Here is a 23,436-nt window from a genome sequence, read left to right on the forward strand (position 1 = left end):
TAAATGTCCATTTCTTTTTATTATCTTTTTAGAACTTTTACGGCTTCATGAACCTTTACCTCAGTGTCTTCCATTAGTTTTGGAGAGGTCTTAGCGGTTATCTCTTACATTATTTTTCTCCTCTCCTTCTGGGACTCTAATTAATATGATAGACAGTCTCACTTGATACTTTATATCTCTTACCCTATTTTCTGTGTGCTTTAGTTCTTTAATTTCTTTACATTTAATTCTAGGTATTATCTTCTGGCTTCTTCCAGTTCATTTGCTCTTCAGCTGTGTCTTATATAATGTTGAACCTATCCACATTGAATTCTTAATTTCAGTTGTGTTTTTAGTTTTAGAGTTTTCATTTAGTACTTTAAAAAATAGTTTCCAGTGTTCTGCTGAAAGATCCCTATACTATCTTTTATCTCCCTGAAAATGGTCAGCATGTGTCTGTTAAATCCATTTTCTGAAGGCCCCGATAGTTCTGTTTATAGTGTCTTTTGGTTTTTCTGGTTTTCATTCATCGTGTCTTGTTCCCTTGTTTACCTGCCTATTTTTTAAAAAATAAATTTATTTATTTTATTTACTTGATTTTGGCTGCGTTGGGTTTGTTGCTGCACGCGGGCTTTCTCTAGTTGTGGTGACCGGGGGCTGCTCTTTGTTGCGGTGCATGGGCTTCTCATTGTGGTGGCTTTTCTTGTTGCCGAGCATGGGTTCCAGGCACGCGGGCTTCAGTAGTTGTGGCATGCGGGCTTCAGAGCACAGGCTCGGTAGTTGTGGCTCATGGGCTTAGTTGCTCCGCGGCATGTGGGATCTTCCTGGACCAGGGCTCGAACCCGTGTCCCCTGCATTGGCAGGTGGATTCTTAACCACTGTGCTACCAGGGAAGCCCCTACCTGACTATTTTTATTTTGTGCTAGGTGTTGCATTTGCAGAAAGCTATGTTGAAATAATTTGAAGCCTAGAATCTTCCATAGATAATTTATATTTACTTCTGGCAAGTGGTTGGAAGTACCAGCACTGAGGGTAATTTCAAGATGATTGGTAGCTAAGTTACTCCTGGTTTACTCTATCTCCTGGTGCACAGCTCTTCAAGGCCAAACCCAAAGATAAGGAGGATCCATCACTTGTTCCCCTCCTTATGTCCTAGTCTCCTTGCCCCTACCAAGATTCAGGAAGCCTTCAGAAGTGCTTGCTAGACCCTTAGTCTCTTCTTTTGGAATCAGCAAAACCTTCCCAGAAAAAGCACCCCAAACACCCAGATCACTTCCCCAGACTCTGTCTTCTTCCCTATCCTGACTTTATAATTCCTCACCACTTTGTTGCATCTCTGATGCTTTCAAGTAGATAATTATATTTTGTCCAGATTTTCTGTTTGTCCTCAGGATGAGGGTTGGTTCAGATTATTTGGCTTGCTATTAATGGAAGCAAAAATGCCCTCCTATCAACTTTTGCGATGCCCTCTATCATAGTCACAAATGGCCTTTTCATGCTTTTTATGATGTTTAAGCTTTTGACTAATAAGAGTAATGACCTTATTTAGCCTCCTTCCCTGCCTTTTTTATTTTCTTTGCATTTTTTGTTCAGCTTTCACATTTTCTTTTTTTATTTGGCATCTTTTCTCGAGTTATATCAAAGCTGAATGCAAAAGAAAAAAATTGTGTTGTGAATATGTCTATATATGCAGGGTAAAATTTGTTTTCATTCTTCCTGTCTTCCTCATAAAAAGAGTAGTTTGTTGGGCCTTAGAAATTTTTTGTTTGGGGATTTAGTATTAGAAGATACTATAATATTTAGTAATTTAGGTAAAACGCTTGAGCTGTACATTTTTTAAAAACTTGTCTTTTGGTTATTCATATATATATATAATTTTTAAAATTCTCATTAGACATGTATATTCATAGTGGGTAATTAATAAAAATCTTTCAATTTATTTTCATCTGAATTATTTCATGGAACTCATGATTCTGTTTTCTGGAGTTATGTTTATCCTAAAGCTAACTTAGGAAGAAGGGAAGAATGTTGCCCTCTAGGAAGAACATCAGAGAACTTGATTTAAGGTAGATAAGCCAATCAACCAATGGGCAATATCTCCAAAAATCACTAATAAGTTTCTACATAGAAATGTCTTATTTTCTAAACAAGCAAGTAAAACTTTACTCAGTTATCATGGGATTGGGGGATTAAAGTAAGAAATAAAGGAATATGTCAAACCGTGAGGTCCATTGAGGATCAAACTTGAGGTTGCTTCTATTTCAACATTTTCATAAATATTCCTCCAGAGGAATTACAGGTGAAATTGAGAAATTTGTAGATAATGCAAAATCCATCTGAAAAGTAAAAATTCTGAGCTGATGCAAAAATGTAGGAAAATCCAACCAAATCTTATGAATTGTCACAAAAGTGGTAGATGACTAAGCATACAGTGAAAAGCAGCCCAAATTGTGTTTATGATCGTGGGCTCCAACCTACCATTTGCCACCTAGAAACTCAGGGCCAAATTAATTTTTTTTGAGTGAGGTTTCTGGTGAAAAATCACAGATATTTGGGGGTCTGACAAATAGATTGCCAGTGGCTTTGTAAAATCTAACCTTTCAGACGTGGAAAAGGGATGAGCTGTTGGCATGGGAGGGTATCTTAAAAAGCTCTTGTGACGTTGATTTGGAACTGACCCCAGACACTAATGAAAGAGTAATCCTCCCTAAATCACCCCAAAGCTAGTAATCCCTAGGGCTGCATGTTGGTGATTAAAAAAGAAAGGTAGGAGCAGCTGTCTTTTTGTTCAGTTTAATTATGACCCAGTACCTGGGTGAGTGTTAATTTCCTGGTGGCACTGTAGGTGGGTGGAGAAAGGTGTTAGGTTTCTGCACGCTGCAAGGACTGAATGTGCAGACATGAATTCTGCCTGGTGTATGGCCAGGGATGTGGACACTGTTCAGGGGAGCTCAAGCTCATGAGCTCAGGTTGCGTGGCGTTCAATTTCTGCCCTTTAAGTCTGAGACATGGGCTGCCGTGTGCCAGAGGACACAGCAGTGCTATCAGGTATCAGCTAGACTGCACACCTTAATTAGTAGCCCCCCACCTCCAGCAGGGCAGCTGCTGGGCCTGTGGGGTATAACTCCATTAAGTCATCAGGAAGAAGAGGAACATTTAGCCCCCTTAATCCCTTTAGCAGCATTCAGCACCAGAGGTCACAGAACTGGGCATCTGCTTTCTCAAGTTCCCAGTTCCGAATATTCAAGTGGTATCTAAGGGTGTGTTCACAGACAGCCTGTGAGCTACTGGCTGTTCTTGGAAGTTAATGCCCCAGCTCCTGGTGAATGTGGAACACCATTCCTCCCAACTCGTCTCCTCTGTGTTTTCTCTATTTGAGAATGGTCCTATGGTCTGCCCAGTCATCCAGCCAGATGCTTGATATCATTGCATATGCCTTCTACCTCCTAAATAGCTCTCGCATCTACTGCATCTTCTCCTTTTCCATTGCACCTGCCTTGTTCTCCTTCATCACCCCTCTTGAGGGTTTCTGCAGCATTCTCCCTGCCTGCCTGCAATCCCATCACTTTTCTGTCCAGCTTCCACATTGCCACCAAAGCACTCTTCCTAAAGTGTCAATCTCCTCAGGTTGTCTACTTGCTTAAAGTTACACAGTGGCTCCTAATCACCTATAGCTGCTTTTGCTAATCTTCAATCATCTTCTTACCATCTTTGTGATGTTCAAATTTTACCTTCACTATTGCTTTATTATTATTTTAATTTAAACCACATCTCTCCTTTTAGTTTTACTTTTTACTTGTCCTCAGAAATACTATCCTTAAAGGCATGGGTTTCACATGCTACTTACAGTTCTCTGCTGTAACTACTATAGTAATCAGTGTTAGGCTGCGTGCCACCTAAAATTGTTTCCTTGTGGGAAATACTGAGTATCCAAAGCAATTTATCATTTCCTCTCTAGTCTAATATTCCACAGGCTTGACTCCTTGTTATTGTTTGAACATATACAACCTTCCAAAACTGAGTCAAGAAGAAACAGACAATTTGAACAGACCAATCGCTATTAGTAAAATTGAATTTGTAATAAAAGCTCCCAGCAAACAAAAGTCCAGGACTGGATGGTTTCACAGGGGAATAATACCAAACATATAAAGGAGAACTAATACCTGTCCTTCTCAAACTATTCCAAAAAATTGAAAAGGAGGGAACACTCCCAAATTCGTTCTGTGAGACCACCAATACCATGATACCAAAACCAGACAAAGATGCTACAAAAAAAGAAAATGATATCTTTGATGAATATAGGTGCAAAAATCCTCAACAAAACATTAGCAAACCAAATCCAGCAATATATAAAAAGGATCATATGCCATGATCAAGTTGAATTTATTCCAGGGACACAAGGATGGTTCAGCATTCACAAATCAATCAATATGATACACCACATTAATAAAAGGAAGAATAAAAATCATATGATCATTTCAATAGATGCAGAAAAAGCATGTGACAAGATTCAACATCCATGATAAAATCTTTCCAGAAAGTGAGTATGGAAGGAACATATCTTAACATAATAAGGACCATTTATGACAAACCCACAGCTAACATCATTCTCAATGGTGAAAAGCTGAAAGGCTTTCCTCTAAATTCAGGAATGAGACAAGGACGCCTACTCTCACCAATTTAACATAGTATTGGAAGTCCTAGCTACAGCAGTCAGCCAAGAAAAAGAAATAAAAGGCATCCAAATTAGAAAGGAAGAAGTAAAACTGTCACTACTCACAGATGACTTAATACTTTATATAGAAAACCCTAAAGTCTCCACCCCAAAACTATTAGAATAAATGAATTCAGCAAAGTTTCAGGATACAGGATAAATATACAGAAATCTGTTGCTTTTCTGTACACTAGTAATGAACTATCAGAAAGAGAATGTAAAGAAAAAAATCGCATTTAAAACCACATCAAAACAATAAAATACCTAGGAATAAATTTAACCAAGGAGGTAAAAGGACCTATATTCTAAAAACTATAAAAAAAATTGATGAAATTGAAGGTGATGCAGAGAAATGAAAAGATGTCTCATGCTTTTTGATTGGAAGAATTAATATTGTTAAAATGGCTATACTATCCAAAGCAATTGCTATCAAAATACCCATGACATCTTTCACGGAAGTAGAATAAATAATCCTAAAATTCATACGAAACCACACACACACACACAAAAGGAGTTATAACCCTCCCACACTTCAGACTATACTACAAAGCTACAGTAATCAAAACAGCATGGTACTGGAGCCAAAGCAGACACATAGATCAATGGAACAGAATAGAGAACCCAGAAATAAACCCATGTACCTATGGTCAATTAATCTCTGACAAAGGAGGCAAGAATGGAGAAAAGGCAGTCTCTTCAATAAATGGTGCTGGGAAAATTAGATAACTACATGTAAAACAATGAGATTAGAATATTTCTTCACACCATATGCAAAAATAAACTCCAAATGGATTAAAGACCTAAATGTAAGACCTGAAATCATAAAACTCCTAGAAGAGAACATAGAACAAACACTCTTTGACATAAATCATAGCAATATTTTTTGCAATCTGTCTCCAAGGCAAAATAAATAAAAGCAAATAAACAAATGGGACCTAATTAAACTTAAAAGCTTTTGCATAGCAAAGGAAGCCATCAACAAAAGAAAAAGACAACCTGCGGAACTGGAGAAAATATTTGCAAATGATGTGACTTACAAGGGGTTAATATCCAAAATATATAAACAGCTCATGTAATACAACATCAAAAAAATTAACTACCCAATCAAAAAAAAAAAAATGGGCAGAAGATCTGAGTAGGTATTTTTCCAAAGAAGACATACACATGGCTAATAGGCACATGAAAAGATGCTCAAGATTGTGACTCATCAGAGTAAAGCAAATCAAAACAAGGAGAGATCACCTCACACCTGTCAGAATGGTTATTATGAAAAAGCCTCCAAATAATGTTGGCAAGGATGTGGAGAAAAGGGAACCTTCATACGCTATTGGTCGGAATATAAATTGGGCAGCCATTATGGAAAACAGTATGGGAGTTCCTCAAAAAACTGAAAATAGAACTACCATGTGATCCAGCAATCCCATCCTGGGATATATCCAGAACAAAAGGAAATGCTAATTTGAAAAGATATATGCACCTCAACATTCATAGCGTCACTATTTATAATTGCCAAGATATGGAAGCAACCCAAGTGTCCATCAACAGATGAATGGATATAGAAGATATATATATATATATATATATATGTATATATATACAATGGACTATTACTCAGCCATAAAAAGAATGAAATTCTGACATTTGCAGCAATGTGGATGGACCTAGGGAATATTATACTAGTGAAATAAATCAGAGAATGACAAATGCTGTATGATATAATTTGTATGTGGAATCTAAAAAATAATAGAAATGAATGTATATAGCAAAACAGAAACAGACTTACAGATATAAAAAACAAACTAGTTGTTACCAATGCAGAGAGGGAAGGGGGGAGGGGCATGTTATGGGTATGGGATTAAGAAATACAAACTACTATGTATAAAATAGACAACAAAGATACGTTGTATAGCATAGTGGAATATAGCCATTATCTTGTGATAACTCTTAATGGAGTATAATCTGTAAAAATACTGAATCACTATGCTGTACACCTGAAACTAATATAATATTGTAAATCAACTATACTTTAATAAAAATATGTTATGATGCCTCTAAAAGTATGTCATTAAATAAACACAATGGTTTTTTCTTAATAAACATGAATTTTTACTTCATTGCATCTGACATATTAAACAATAAATCAATCACTAATTATAAAGGACCTACTATATGCTAGCTACTTGACTTTACGGTTAAAAGTAGTAAGAGCTTATGATATTGGAGGCAAAACAATTTAGTGATTTAATCTTAACATGTAGATATGAAGCTCTATTTTAAACTATCGAAGATATGATACCGAATCACATATTGTCTAAGATTTAACTCTACAGGTAGGCATCGTGCTGTAAAGACACCTGAAGAGAGAAAAAAAACGAGTGATTTGTTTTCTAAGAAGCTTGACCAGAACCCCTACTTATAAAATATGCCAGGGACCCACATGTGAGGCTTTTAGAAAATAATTCAGAAAGTGGCAACTCACTGTCATGGAAAGCTGGAATAGCATATTATATCTGAGGAAGAGAAGACTTCCAAGAGGGGTTTTGAGCTTTTTTTTTAATATGTAAAATAATTGGCTTGCTGCAACTAGAGAACACCCACATGCAGCAACGAAGACCCAACGCAGCCAAAAAAAAAAAAAAGGTCCTTTGCTAGTACGTAAAATAACAACAGTTATAGTAGTACCACCAATATATATCAGAGGGAATGCTAGATTGCTAGAGCTGGGAAACACCTTTGGCATCATTTAGTCCAAGGATTTTGAAATGTATATTTAAAGTTTATATATCTATTCTTAAAATATGAGAACACCTTCCCACCTTTTCTTTAAAAAACAAACAAAAAGTTCCATGGCAGCCCATTATCTAATGTAGAAAAAAATTTCTGTGATTGAAGGATGTTCAGTGGAGCAAGAGGAAGGTGGGGTGAAGATTCCCACCTGCTAGTTTCCTGTTAACTGTCCAGCCTAGCAAGGGGATAGAGGACCACCCATGAGGTATTCCTTGATCCCTAAAAGTGCACTTATTTGTGCACTGGGATGCTGTGTACCCAGGTGGAGATTCACGGGGGGTGGGAGGGTCATTTCTTTTCTAACTCTTTCCCTGGTTCACGTCTTATTGGACAAATCATTTTTCCTTCTTTACCTAGTTTTTTCATCTACTATAATATGGAGATGATTAGGATCTCCTGATTTCATCATTAAGTTGCTGAATGAATAAATTCCTGGAGATAGATGGGTTAAAATAAAGTCTATCTATTTGGACTATAAATTGGTACTCAGCCTTCAGAACGAGAATGACCCAGACTGAAATGGATTTACCATTTACTTGTTATGTGACATGGGCAGCATACATAATCTCTCAGAGCTGGAGTGCCCTCCTCATTTTAAAAAAAGGGGATGGCAATGATTCTTTACAAGGTTATGAATATTATATGAGGTCACTCATACAACACATAATACAGTGCCTGGTCTATAGTAAATAATCAGTATAATGTAACGGTTAAGAGAATAAACTATCCTTAGGCTCAAATACTGGCCTTACTACTCATTGTCTAGATGCCCATGGACAAGTTACTTCACCACTCTGAGTTTCAACTTTTCTCACCTAAAAAATGGATATAATTATAGCACTTACCTTATAGACTTGTTACAAGGATTAAATAAGATAATGCATATAACATAGTTAGCATATTTTGTTCTTGTCAATTAGCGCTGCTTCTAAAATTACATGTGTAATTTTAGAATGCGTAAGAAAACAATCATTATGTTTTCCCAAATATTTGTTGTCCAGAATTCTTATCTAATTATTTAAAATGATAAAAAATGGAGAAACAGCATATATGTAAGTATAAAAGATTGGTTAGATAAAACATGACCCATTCATAAGATGGAATAAGTTGCAAGCATTAAAATAACAATGTAGGAAGTTATTTGATGATATGGGAAAATATTCTTTATACATTGTTAAAAATAATAAATCTTATTAGTATTTTATTTACTCATATGTTTAAAAACTTATTTTAAGGAAAAACCCAGCATTCATCTGTCCCTCTCTCCAAAAGTAGTCACTTTCCTTTCTTTTTACTATTTCTTCAGCCATTTATCTCTAGATTTTTAAACATCGTATTTGTACTGCTCTTTCTTGATTTTTCAATTTTAGGCAATATTTACTGTCTTCCTACCATAGAAGATGAGAATTTAGCATCCCCTTCCTCTCACAATACAAGCTTCCCCTTCTCATCATTCAACTGTCATCATTCTACTAAATCAACATTTAATATTTACTTTTTTACAATTTTGGTTCCAGCTGAGCTGTTATATACTGTGATTACATTTCCTTTCTTGGACAACTTGTTTTTTCCCTTGTAGTTCATAGTTGCTTCAGTTTATTTCATTTGTTTTCTTGCTTGTTTGTTTTTAATATACTCTGGTAGGCAGAATTCGAAGATGGCTCCCTGGTGGACATGCCCTGTGTAATCCCCTCCCCTTGGGTGTTGGCAGGACCTCTAAATATGAGGAAACATCACTCCTGAGATTATGCTAATTATATAGCAAAAAGGACTTTGCATATGTAATTAAGAATCCTAATCAGTTTACTCTAAGTTAATATAAGGAAGATCATCTTAGGTGGGTCTGGCCTCATCAGGTGAACACTTAAAAGAAGTTACCTAGCAACTTCTGAGCAAAAGGGCATGGGAAGTATTGTAAAATTTTTGATACCTTGTAGGTCTGAAAATGTATTTATTCTAGTCTCACACTGGATAGTTTGAATGGGTATAGAATTCTGAATGAATAATAATTTTCCATCACAATTCTGAGAGCATTAATTAATTCTCTTGTAGCTTTCAGGTTGTTATTGAGAAGGCTGATGGCATTATAATTTATGATTTATTGTATATGATCTGTTTTTTTTCTCTAAAAGGTTTTTATGCTTTTTTTCTCTTTATCACCAGTGTTTAAAGTTTCATAATGATGTATGTGTTTTGGAGCAGATATATATTTTATTCATTGTGCTGGGCCGTCCATGGACTTTTCATTCTGGAAACCTATGTTCTTCAATTCTGGGAACTTTTTCTGTATTATTTATTGGAGAACTTCTGCCCCTTTGTCTTCTCTGTTCTTTCTTTTTGGAACTCATTGTCACTTTGTTTTACTTTCTTAGAGATTTCATCAACTCTATCTTCCAAGCTCTTATTGAATTTTAAATTCATGTTTTGATGTCTTTAATTTTCAAGCTCTATTTTGTCCTCCAGTTCTTCCTTCCCTTCCTTTCTGACCCCTTTTCTCTTCCTTCCTTCCTTCTCTCCTCTTCTCCACAATTCCTCCCTCCCTCCCTCCCTCCCTCCTTCCCTCCCTTCCTTCCTTCCTTCCTTCCTTTCTTCCTTCCTTCCTTCCTTTCTCCCTTCCTCCCTTCCTTCCTCCCTCCCTCCCTCCCTCCCTTCCTTCCTTCCTTCCTTCCTTCCTTCCTTCCTTCCTTCCTCTTTGTCTTATTTCATGAATGCAAGATTTTCTTTTATGTTTAACTGGAAAATAGTTATAGTTTTCTTTTGTTATATTTTGCTCCCTGCATGGTCTCTGTTTACTCAGAATTCCTTTTTAAATTTATTTATTTATTGCTTTGGTCTCTGACTTCCGCATCTGATGTCTGATGGTCTCTTACTGTCATATTTAAGGCTGAGGCCCATGCAGGCATACCTGGTTTATTGCACTTCACAGATAGTGGGTTCTTTTTACAAATCGAAGGTTTGTGGCAACCCTGTGTCGAGCAAGTCTATCAGTGCCATTTTTCCAAAAGCGTTTGCTCATTTCATGTTTCTGTGTTACATTTTAGTAATTCTCACCATATTTCAAGCTTTTTCATTATTATTATATTTGTTGTGATCTGTGTGATGTAACTATTGCAAAAAGATTATAACTTCCTGAAGGCTAGCATTTTCTAAATTCACTCTTTTTTTTGGTATGCGGGCCATTCACTGTCGTGGCCTCTCCCATTGCAAAGCACAGGCTCCGGACGCGCAGGCTCAGCGGCCATGGCTCACGGGCCCAGCCGCTCCGCGGCATGTGGGATCTTCCCGGACCGGGGCACGAACCCGTGTCCCCTGCATTGGCAGGCGGACTCTCAACCACTGTGCCACCAGGGAAGCCCCCACTCTTTTTTTAAAAAAAAATTATTTATTTGGCTGCTCCAGGTCTTAGTTGCGGCATGTGGGATCTTTTCGTTGTGGCATGTGAACCCTTAGTTGTGGCATGTGGGATCTAGTTCTCTGATGAGGGATCAAGCCCGGGCCCCCTGCATTGGGAGCGTGGAGTCTTAGCCACTGGACCACCAGGCAAGTCCGTGAAGGCTAGCATTTTCTGATGGTTAGCATTTTTTAGCAATAAAGTATTTTTTTAGCAATAAAGCATTTTTAGCAATAAAGAATTTTTTAATTAAAGTATATACATTGTTTTTTAGACATAATGCTATTGCACACTTAATAGACTACAGTATAGTGTAAACATAACTTTTATATGCACTGGGAAACCAAAAAAATTTATGTGACTCTCTCTATTGCAATATTCGCTTCGTTGTGGTGGTTTAGAACTGAACCCACAATATCTCTGAGGTGTGCCTGTAAATGCCAATGGAATGCCTATGTGCATGGGCAGAGTTTTACAAAGGTTTGCTTTTCCCATTTGATTGGGGTTGGTGGTCATTGGGGATGGGTCATTGCATTGAGGAATCACCAAGTCTATTACCTAAGGAGTGTGTCATAATACTCTGTTTTCAGTATGTTCCTCACCACTACCCCCACCAGCGACTGCTGTCTTTGAGTACAAATCCTCTCAAATCCCCTCTCTTCTGAAAGTCATTCTCTTGTTTTCTGCTGCGATGGGGAGGCACAATTGCCTGGCTGAGGGGTAAAGATCTCAAAAGTTAACCGTTTCTTAAATAAAATTTCAAGAAATTTTCCTATTTGGTCCTAGCCAGAACTACCTGCCCACTCTTCCTTTCGGAAGTAGATGATGCATTAAATCCCTGAGATAGTTCAGAGTTTTGTGGCACAACTGGCTTGCTTCTTATTGGCTTCTTCACCTTGAAACTTAGATTTCAACTTTCTCTGATCTGCCTCATCAGTTACCACTCAGCCGTTTGTTTTGTCAGTTTCCAGAATTTTGTTGACATCTCTTATCTGCTGTTGTTTCCTCTCTTGTACTCCTCAACTTTGTGGGTTTCCATTTCATTTTACCTTAGTACCATCTTAGAGCTGTTTGGAGAGCAGATAGAAAAGAATGTGTTCAATCTGCCATGCCTACTCAGCAGCATTTAAAAATTCCATTTTTAAAGGAAAAAGTATGCATATATTGTAAATAAAAAATATCTACACCAAACTTGTTAGCAGAGGCCATCTCTGGGTGTTGTGATTATGGGTAGTTTTTCTTTACTTGCTTATATTTTTCAAAATTATCTATAGCAAGATACTTAGTAACTAGAAAACAATGATCTAAGTAAAATGATATTATTAGATAGCTGTCTCAGTCAAAGCATTTTATATTAGTTTCAAATCTGATTAGTTGAATCATATGAAATTGCTATTTTTTCAAATAAAACAAAGGTTGAATGACAGTAATTTCATATGGTTCAATCTAAACTATCTAATATAGTACAGACCTTAGAGGAGACATAGCCTGGAAAGTGAAGCCATTGTCTACTCAGGTCAGATTAAAAGTCAAGAGAATGTAAACCATCTTTTATTGCTAGGTGACTCTTGGGGTTCACCCCAGAGCCATTGCCTGTGCTATTCTCCAAGGGCCATTCTTTACTGGGCCCACTGGTTGAAGATATTCATGTGCTAACCTAGTTTTCAGCAGCACACTGATTTGGATATAACTGATAAGAAAAATAGTATTATTTCCTTCTTTTCTCCCTTACTGGTACGCTTCACACATATCTGTATTGGAATTCCCTGGGCATATGCCTTTTTCTCTCTTCTAGATTGTTACAGTCTTTGAAGGTAGGGATCCTCATCTTACTGGTGTTTATGGATTGTTTGAGAAAACACTGCTCAGTGTATCACACAGTGTTTTTCTCTAAAGATTCATAGGAGAAATTTTTCTTGGGCAAATGGCTTGTTTTTAGTTTAGGAGCACAGTGTAATGTATGCCAGATTGTATTTCCCCCACTTTGCATGGGCTGCTAGGAAGCTCACAGCCACACTTGTGCCATAGTTCTAAGCAGTTCCTTCTTGAAATCTCTGCTTAGATGTCTTGTGGTTTTTCTATTAGTTTCTTATTGCTGCTGTAACGATTACCATAAACTTAGTGGCTTAAAGCAACACAAAGTTATCACCTTACAGTTCTGGAGCTCAGGAATCTTAGATCAGTTTCACTGGACTAAAATCCAGGTGTTGGCAGGTGTTTCTTCTGGAGACTGTAGGGGAGAATCCATTTCCTTATCTTTTACAACTTCCTGGGCTTGTTACCCCTTCCTCCGTTTTCAGAGCCAGCAGCACATTATCTTCTCTTCTCTCTGACTTCTGCTTCTGTGCCTACATCCTTTCTGACTCTGATCCTTTTTCCTCCTTCTTATAAAAACCCTTGTGATTACCTTGAGCCTACCCTGATAATCCAGGATAAAATCTCCCCATCTCAAATTTTTAACTTAGTCATACCTGCAAAGCCTCCTCCCCCCGCCCCTTTAATAGACTTTAGTTTTTAGAACAGTTTTAGGTTCACAGGAAAATTGAGCAGAAAGTACAGAGATTTCCCATATACTTTCTACCCCCATACGTGCATAGCCTCCTCCACTCTCAATATCCTGCACCAGAGTGGTACGTTTGTCACATTGATGAACCTACATTGACATGTCATCATCACCCAAAGTCCATTGTTTACATTCTTGGTGTTGTACATTCTATGGGTTTGGACAAATGTATAATGACAGGTATTCATTATTGTGACATCATACAGAGTATTTTCACTGCCCTAAAATTCCTCTGTGCTCTGCCTATTCATCTCTTTCTCCCAACCCCTGGCAACCATTGTCTCCATAGTTTTGCCTCTTCCAGAGGGTCATATAGTTGGAATTATACAGTATGTAGCCTTTTTGGATTGGCTTTTTTTCACTTAGCAATATACATTTAAATTTCCTCCAAGTATTTTCATGGCTTGATAGCTCATTTCTTTTTAGCACTGAATAATATTCCATTGTTGGGATATGTGCCACAGTTTATTAATTCGTTCACCTACTGAAGGACTTCTTGGTAACTTCCAAGTTTTGGCAGTTATAAATAAAGCTGCTGTTAACATGTGTGCAGGTTTTTGTGTGGACATAAGTTTTCAACTTATTTGAGTAAATACCATGGAGTGTGATTGTTGGATCGTGTGGTAAGAGTATGTTTAGTTTCATAAGAAACCACCAAACTGTCTTTCGAAGCGGGTGTACCATTTCGCATTCCCACCAATGGTGAGTGAGAATTCCTATTGTGCTGCATCCTCATCGGCGTTTGGTGTTGTCAGTGTTTGGGGTTTTGGTCATTCTAATAGTCATGTAGTGTTAACTCATTATTGGTTTAACCTGCATTTTCCTGAGGACATATGATGTCGAGCAGCAGAGTTCCTTTTTATCACGTGAGGTAACATATTCACAGGTTCTGGGGATTAGGGCATGGTCATCTTATTCAGACTGTCACAATCTTCTCAATATTAATTCTGTGCAAATGAACATTTTTCTTTCCCTAACTAAAGCAGTACCTCTGTAAACCTCTCTCCCTGCATCCTTCCCCATCTCAGTAAATGGCCCTCCCATCTACTAATCATTCACCGCAGACACTCCCTCCCTCCCCCCACATCCAGTCCCTCATGTGGTCCTGCCATATCCACTTCTAAGATGTATCTAGAGTCCAATCACGTGTCTTTGTGGCCACAGCCACCACCCTAGGCTAAGCCACCACCATCTCTCGCCTGAACCACCATAACAGCTCTCTAATTTTTCTCTTCAACTCTTGCCTTTTACTATATTCTCTATAAATCATCCAGATTAAAAAAAACACAAAAACCACAAAGCAAAACATGCCATCTTCCTACTTTAATACACACTAATACAGTAGTTTCCTTTCTCATATGGAATAAAATCTAAACTCCCTCCTAGAGCTCATAAGGCCCCTCTTAAAGCACATCTCACTCTGCTCTCTTCACCACCATATTCTTGCCACGCCAGCCCCCCTCATTTTTCTCTAAATGGCCCAAGCCATGCTTCTTGCCTGCGGTTCCTCTGCCTGAACTCTTCCCCCAACTCTTTCCTGACTAAATCCTTGTCATCTTTTTGGTCTCAGCTGAAATGTCTCCTCCTCAGAGATGACTGTCCATACGACCCCACATTGCTTTGCACCCACTTTTCTCCACCACCTCCCGCCTTTACATAGTCTTCATAGACTTATAACTATTGGTAATTACTCAGTTGTTGTTTATGTCATTCATCTTCTCTCTCAGGTTGTTAATTCCACGAAGGCAGGGCCATTTCTGCTTCATTCGTCATTGGATGCTTCATTGGTATTTGGCACTTAGGAGGCACTGAATGCATTTTGTATATTATCCTCACCCTGACTTTATCTTACCTTTTTGCTTTTATTTTCCTTTTTTAAGGGAAAATACATTTTTAAAAAAATTCCCTTTGTTGGAGTATAGTTGACTTACACTGTTGTGTTAGTTTCTGCTGTACAGCAGAGTGAGTCCGTTATACTATTTTCCTTTTGTTTGTATCGTCTATAGCTTTCTGCTGTAGCAAGAGAAAAACTCACAAAGTCCCAGGATCTACTCAGAGTTGAGGAGGTAGAGCTATCTCTGCCCTTCACCCCTCCCCAGTTGTACTATGTGTCATGGGTAAAAGAAATGTTTTCTACTAGTATTATCTCCCAAGGGAAAGTGGGGATTCACCCTAGAATGCCAGCTAGGCCATGGACCATCTAAGGGGAAAGCCAGAATGCCTTTCTGGACTTGGGATTAAAATTGTCCTGCCTAATAATGTAAAAAGCTTATTTTCACTCACTGGGGGCAGAGTGCTTCCTTAGATTAATATGATGCGAAATGATTTTTTTTTTTTCTCCCACTGGCTGGGTTTGGAGATAAGAAATACTTAGGCTGTGGATTCTAGGAGGAGGAACCAGGTTCAGAGCTCGTCTGCTTGTAGAGACAAGAGGACACTTGAGATGAGCAGGGTGTGAATGTGTAGGATTCCTCAGGAGAGCGATGACAGTACGGGATACCCTGGGAGAAAGAGGTCCTTAGCGCTTTGCTCCTGATCTCTGACCCTTGAGCAGGTGGCGCACAGAGTACCTTGGGAGATACCCTGGGAGATACCCTGGGAGAAAGAGGTCCTTAGCGCTTTGCTCCTGATCTCTGACCCTTGAGCAGGTGGCGCACAGAGTACCTTCCTTCATTCTGCGACACAGTTGTCATATTCCTTGGCACCGTGCCCTTGGCCTTCCATATATGCTGTTCTATTCAGAGCTAGCGAATAGCTTATGGATTTAGGTTCTCGACTGGGTCAGGAAACCTGTATTGGCATCAAGTTTGTCGATCCTCCCCAGGACCTCTTTCCCTATAGGTGCCACATGCCATGATTTATACACAAACATGATTTGCCTGATTGTTGCAGTCTGGGCCCAGAACAATTTTAATTAACAGGAAAATGGCCCTCAATACACCGATTAGACCTCTTCAGGTACGGCAAGATAAAAGCCTGATAATTTGGATGGAGTACTCTTCTTAAATGTCTACTCTATACACAGCAGCCAATGGGAAAGCCAGGTTGTCTCCCACCTGATCCAATGAGTAATTAAGAGAGGGCTTTTTCTTCCCCATCTCTCCCCTCCCTCCATCCCCCACCCCAACTGAAGCTTAACAGGTTGGTGTTATAATTTGGAGACTTTCAGGGGTGTCATGCTAGGAGCTTAGGCAAGAGACAGGGCGTCTCTTCCCCAGCTCCCCAGGCATGTCCAGCTGGATTTGAAAAGCAGGCAAGTGACAGGAGGAAAGAGGTGGAAGCAGGCAAAGTAGGTAACGTTTCTCAGCAAAGTTTGAGAGGGGCCTGTGGCCATGAGTGAGCTGGGCACACAGAAGACCAGCGATGGTACCGTCTCTCGCCTGCTCAATGTGGTGGAAAGTGAGCTTCAGGCAGGGAGGGAAAAAGGCGACCCTACGGAGAAGCAACTTCAGATCATCCTGGAGGATGCCCCTCTCTGGCAGAGGTTCAAGGAAGTCACTAATGAAATGATCGTGACCAAGAACGGCAGGTGAGTTTATCCACGGCCCTGCTTGGGCTGGCGGGGCTTGGCAAGGGAAGCGAAGCCCCTTGAGTATCGCAGAGGCTGCCGCTTTTAACTCAGAGGCAGCGGGGTCTGATTAAACATGCTCCCGAGAAGGACAGTCTTCCACGGCTTTCCCCCAGCCAACTTAATTAATTTCTCTGAGATCATCAGAGAAGTGGAGGGTGAAGCCACCTGTCCTGCGTGCATTTTAAATGAAGAAATTCTGGGAAATTATTATAAAGGGGGGCATGTCCCATGGGTTTGGGAAATGCACTCAAATGTCAGAAAATAATGTTAATTTTTGACTGACTGTATATCCTGGAGCAGATTATTATTCTTTGAGCCCCAACTCTGTTCAGATAAGGTAACAGGCAACTTTATTTGGAAGCTGGATGGTTTCCTCTGAAGTGTAGCGAACTTGCCAGACATTTCTGACTAGTTGAAGATTCAGAGGCAAAAAGGCAAATTTAATCTCACTGCCTATCCCTGCGTCTGCTTCTTCCTGTGTGTTTGTGGTGAGTGTTCATTTGAGATTGTGTGTGTTTATGACGATGAGAGAGTTGTTGCAGTAATAGTTAATGAAACCGTAATATACTGACCTGAGAAAAGAGAAGATGCCTTCCTTTTTTTTTTCATTGCAACAAATTAGGGATTAACTGAAATGGATCTCTGTTGGCATTTCTTGGGTTCTAGTAAATCTAGCCCTGCCAAGTGACGTCTAGGTAATATTAGGAGCTTCTATTTAGTAGAGGAGATAAAAATATTTAGAAAGAAAATCTCAGTGCTCCCAGCTTGGCCAAACAGGTCCCAACATTCAGTTGACACTGATCTTTCTGTTCACATGGTCACAAAAGTACAAAACGTCGAAAGGCATTTTCAATATGGTTAGTTTCAGCAGAACTTTGATTGTGACCCTTGAGAGAAATTCTGTTCTCCAATGACAGAAAAGTCCAAGCTAGTTGAACTTCGGGCAGGCTTTTGTCCTTGTGAAAAATGCTTCCATTCCTGATGTCTCACTTTTCCATTGCTGCATAAAATGCACGGTATAGAGAATGAACCATTCCCATCTATCCGGGAAAATTATGAACTTGAGTGTTGTTGTGTGACATTAAAGTGCTTGGTAAGTAAAACGTGTTCCAGAAATAAGGGCGTTTCAATAAATTGTGATTATTAATAGTAGCAGGAATATCAACCTTGCTTGATGCTTCTGTTTTCGCTCTCTAAATGGGTCCCATATTTATTTCATATATAGGATTTATTATTTTTAATATTTGTAATTATAATTACACCTGTTCCTACTCTTGATCTGTATTGACACATTATTTTTGGTAGAAAGAAATAGAAAACGTGTTTTTAATTTCAAAGAATCATCCCCAATTCCTAATTGGATTTACTTTCTTCCCTTTCAAAGATGAGTGATGACACAATGGTAAAAATTTTATGATGTCTGATGACGGGTAGAACTTTCTGTTCATTATTCTTTGTAGTTACACTAATACTTAGCCTCATACTATCTGTTTGGCTGTCAAAGCAGTCATATATGGAAGTAAAATAAGTACAACCGTCAAGAAAAAAATATAGTTAATCTGTTTCAATGAGGAATAAATAAAAGTTTCTAAAACCATTATAAAATTCAATTTAATAATATGTCACATTGGTATGTACTTTTATAATTTCAGAAGAGCTTTCTCTTGCCTTTTTGCGCCTATATAATTTTTTCTTCATATTTAAAACTGAAAAGTCTTCACATGTTTAAAGTCATTAACTATGTGAAACTTATTCTTTGTAGAAAGAGTCTAATTATGGTCAACATGGTTATTCTTATTTTCTGTGGAGGTCCTGGCGACGTTTCACCTCCTTAGTGAACTGAATCTTTTCTTAGGGTTTCTGAACCCCTTAGCGTCAAGATTTTGCCAGGAGATAGAAAGTTCCCTTTGTACTTCAGATAAAGAAGGGAAGACAGATCTCTAAGAAATTGATGTGGTTGATAATGAATGAGCGTGGTTTGGAGTTACTCTCAATCTCTTAGCTTCTCAGAATAAATTGTTAACAACACTGGATATAGACACATCTTTCTTGTTTTGTTGTTTTCTTTACTCTCATCTTCATCTCTTCCCCCCCCCCCCCACTTTTTTTCTCCTCACCATCTATTCCTGTATCTCTCCATTTTACCCATTTTCCTCTGGCTGTAGAATGATGTCTACTCTAGATGCAGCATCCCTGCCTTTCACACAAACTCCTGAGCCTGAGGTAGATGGATTTGTGGCCCTTCTTTGGGGAGAAAAACATTCCTGGTTGTTAACACCCAGTCCTCGCCCTTTTCATTCGCGTTACTCGCCTGCCCCTGCAGGCAGTTGACTTTCTGACTTTTCTAAAGCTTCAGTGAGGGTAATCAGATAGCTCTTGCACACTTGAGGGTAATTGTTATGTGTAGTAGCAAGTTTTAAAACAGCATAGGGGCTTCCCTGGTGGCGCAGTGGTTGAGAGTCCGCCTGCCGATGCAGGGGACACGGGTTCGTGCCCCGGTCCGGGAAGATCCCACATGCCGCGGAGCGGCTGGGCCCGTGAGCCGTGGCCGCTGAGCCTGCGCGTCCGGAGCCTGTGCTCCGCAACGGGAGAGGCCACAGCAGTGAGAGGCCCGCGTACTGCAAACAAACAAACAAACAAACAAACAAAAAAAACCCAGCATAGGACGGGCTGATGAATTGAGTCATTTTCAAATGGAGATTTATTTATGTGTATAAATAGGAGGCTTGCTTCTGACATTGATCAGAAGTAGTAAACAGAGATTTTCCCTGAAAATCATTGAATTATCCCCAGAAACTGGGATTATGATGGTTCTTCATTCCTCCCACTCCTGTCCCTCCCCGCCCCCGACCCCGTTTTACTATTTCTTTTCCCGTTCCTCTTTCTTTTTTCTTCCCTTCTTTTTTATTTAAAATGTTTACTTATTCATATTCAATAGTCTTTGAGAACTAACATAACAGTTGTAATACTCCCCTAGAGCTCATTTGAATCACCACTAGTGCATCGAGCTTGTAAGTACTTCCTTTTATCTCCATCCTTTAAGCTAGGAACTTATATTTTAGGTTGCAGAAAAAAATTTATTTCCGCTTTCAGTGGCAAGTAAGTGAAATCTCTTGCACCTTTTGTTTTCTCTACGGTAACATCTTCACCTTAGGGGAAACAGCTATATTTCATGTGTATTTCCATGCAGTTAAATAATTTAATTTCATTTGGATTAAATATGCCTTGAGGAGATTTTAAGAAATTGGAAGGACTTCTGATGTCATTGGTGTATCCATTTGTTATCATAAAATAAGTGTTAGGATCATTAAGTTGAACTTGCCAGTGATTAAGTGATGTTGGTGCAGTGAGCTGATGTTCATAGTTTCCAGGGATGGAGTTGCAAGAGGAGAGGAAACCAAGGTTGCACATCAGGAAATAATTTTCCATGTCCCTGTAGTCCATGGATATTTGTCTCTGAAGTTTACAATTGCAGTTGATGAGGATCATATGTATTTGTGTGATCTGCCTCTAACCAGGCTGCTTTGGTTTCTTGCTGCTCTTCCTATACGCCTCAACATCCGTGTCCTATGGGTACACAAGCACGCGCACTCCAAAAGCTCTGATGAGTGTTTCAGGATTATTATAGTTCTGTGGGGAAATGGAGGAAGGAGTTTACAAATGAAACTTCTGGAATTTTGCCTTTAACCATCTCCTAGAAAATCTGCTTTATCTCTGCCCTCTTTCTTTTTTTTTTTTTTTTTTTTGCGGTACACGGGCCTCTCACTGTTGTGGCCTCTCCCGTTGCGGAGCACAGGCTCCGGATGCACAGGCTCAGTGGCCATGGCTCACGGGCCCAGCTGCTCCGCGGCATGTGGGATCTTCCCGGACTGGGGCACGAACCCGTGTCCCCTGCACCGGCAGGCGGACTCTCAACCACTGCACCACCAGGGAAGCCCTCTGCCCTCTTTCTTCCTTCCCACAGACCTCACTCCTCAGAGCCTTCTCCAGCAGTGCTGGCTCTCAAGATCCTCTGTTAGAGAAATGAAAACTGAAAAACTAGCCTCACAGCAAATCAACACAGAGTTCACTGGCCAAGCCTAAGCATGTGTGGTTCCTCAAGCCCGGTTTTGAGGAGTGCTTATATGCCCTGCCACATTTGCTTCTCTCTCTCTCTCTGATATCGGGTCTGATTTACATATTTCTTAGCTTCTCAGAGACTCTTGGCCATCTCTGTGGTTAGCCACACCTTGGGAGGAAAAGGGAAAAAAGATCAAATTGATAAGAAGTGCAGTTTATCCCTCACAGCATAGCCTGGTCATGAGTGCTGCCCGTAAGTAAATAGATAACACATCCCGGTCCTTGTGAGGCCAGAGAAAGAGGCAGGGGGGAGGCAGGAGGAGCTGAACTTGGCTTAGAGACAGGGTGAGTTCCATTGCCAGTTACAAGACTTTTGGCTGGTTGACTGACTTATATTTACTCCTCATTGGCATAATGGAGATAAAAATATATAGCGTCTCTTAGTTCATTTGTGTTGTGATAAAAAATAAAAATCGTAAAATCCTTGGCAAATGAAGTACTAGAGAATAAAGCAACAAATGGTTCTACCACGTTTCGGATGTGTCCTTCTAAGAGCCAGGACACCATGGCTTCTTTGCTTCTTTACTTTTCTTTTGTTAACAGCTTTATTGTGATAATTTACATACTGTACAATTCACCGATTTAAAGTATAGCATAATGTCTTCAGGGTTCATCCATGTTATAGCATTTTTATTGACAAACTACATTTCATTGTATAAATATACCTCGTTTTATTTATTCACTCATCAATGGACACGTGTGTTGTTTCCATTTTTTGACTGTAATGAATAATGCTGCTGTGACTGTCTGTATACAAGTTTTTATGGGTGTATGTTTTCATTTCTCTTGCGTATACACCTAGGAATGGAATTGCTGGGTCATATGACAACTCTGTATTTTAACAGAGGAAACTGCAAGACTTTTTTCCAAAGTGGCTGGACCATTTTCTATTCCCACCAGCAATGTATGACGGTTCCAGTTTCTCCACATCCTTACCTGTGTTTGCTGTTGTTCACCTTTTTTATTATAGCCATCCTAGTGGGTGTGAAGAATGATTTCAAGGGTAGGTTCTGGTTCAGTTTGTTTGGTTTCAACTCCCACCCTTCCTGAATATATGGACTTAAGCTAGTTTACTTAAACTCACCAAGCTTCAATTTCATTATCTCAGTCACCCACCCTCTAGTACTCAAAGGTACTATCTATTAAATGCTTGCTAAGCACCCTACCAGGGGTATGAAACTTGGTTGGTATAAAATTCTCCAGGCTCTTTGTATTCTGCCATGAGATTAGAAGCGGTCTCTAAGGTAGGACATTTAGAAAAGAGGGGGTGCTGAAAACAGATCCCCATTACGCATCCACAACTGGAGGACTAAGCTGGAAGAGGATCCAGCAAAGGAGTCGGAAAGGAAGTATTGATGAGGTGGGCGAACCAAAGGGAAAAGAATCCTTTCTGTCCAGAGAGCTCAGGGAGCCCATGTAATTTGAACTCAGGAGACTGAGAAGCCTGGATGGATCGAGTCCATCTCTAGATCCATCCTTTGTCATCTGTCGGTCAGTTTCTTCACTTAACATACGTATCAATTCCCATTGTACCTCACCTCAAAACCAGGAACCTCTGGACACAGGAGGTGCTCTTTGTGACCCTCCAGTTCCTGGCCATTCTGCTTTTAACACTTCCGCTCCTGGCAACCCCTTCTCTTAGCAGTGGACACATTCCAGTTTCCCCCTTTTCATTCTCCTCCCAGCCTCACCAGAAGCACAAATCCTCAGAGTGACTCCCCCTTATTCCCTTGGATATCTCCTTCGTTATTGTCTTAAAAGCTAAAGATTCCCTAGACCAGTACCTTTTAAGCTCTAATGTTCCAACGACTCACCTGGGGATTTTGCAAAAGCACAGATCCTGACTGAGTAGGTCTGGAGTGCTGCTTGAGGTTCTGCATTTCTGATAAATTTCCAGCTGATACTGATGCCGCTGATTCATGGACCACTCTGAGCAGCACATGTCTAGACCCTAGATTGTTAGCTTCTCAACTTGGGGATTCAGATTTTAAAAGATGTATTGACAAATAAGACAGCCTCTGGGGCAACTGCGAGGTGGTGAGGGTCTGTCTGGAAACTAGGTCTTTTGAGGAGATTGGAGCAACTTGGAAAGTTTGGTGAAGGGAAAGGCAACTAAAGAGAATCAGAAGCCAGCTGAGATAGCTTCTCCAAATATTTGTGAGAGTAAGCTTGCTGGTGTTGCCCTAGAGGGTGGGCGAAGGGACCCGCAAATCCAGATCAGCGTGTCTCAAAGCGTATTTCTTGAATGCAAATTCCCGCAAGATGATAGGTGAGAAGGTAGCACTGGTACATAAGTGCAGAGTGTGCACAGC

At 39.6% G+C, this 23,436-nt stretch overlaps 2 protein-coding genes across 2 annotated transcripts in view; both read left to right on the forward strand.

Moving 5' to 3' along the window:
- SFT2D2 (SFT2 domain containing 2) overlaps nt 1–23,436 on the forward strand; it is a 361,103-nt gene that overhangs the window by 35,168 nt on the left and 302,499 nt on the right. The gene's annotated exons all lie outside the window — the stretch shown is intronic.
- The window catches only part of TBX19 (T-box transcription factor 19), a 28,479-nt gene continuing 21,754 nt past the window's right edge, over nt 16,712–23,436 (forward strand). Inside the window, exon 1 of the mRNA XM_060009261.1 lies at nt 16,712–16,963. Coding sequence (XP_059865244.1) covers nt 16,767–16,963 — 197 coding nt within the window. The 5' untranslated portion in view covers nt 16,712–16,766. The remainder of the gene's footprint in view (nt 16,964–23,436) is intronic.

Source organism: Delphinus delphis, chromosome 1 (assembly GCF_949987515.2).
Source record: "Delphinus delphis chromosome 1, mDelDel1.2, whole genome shotgun sequence".
In the NCBI taxonomy this organism is placed as follows: Eukaryota; Metazoa; Chordata; class Mammalia; order Artiodactyla; family Delphinidae; genus Delphinus; species Delphinus delphis.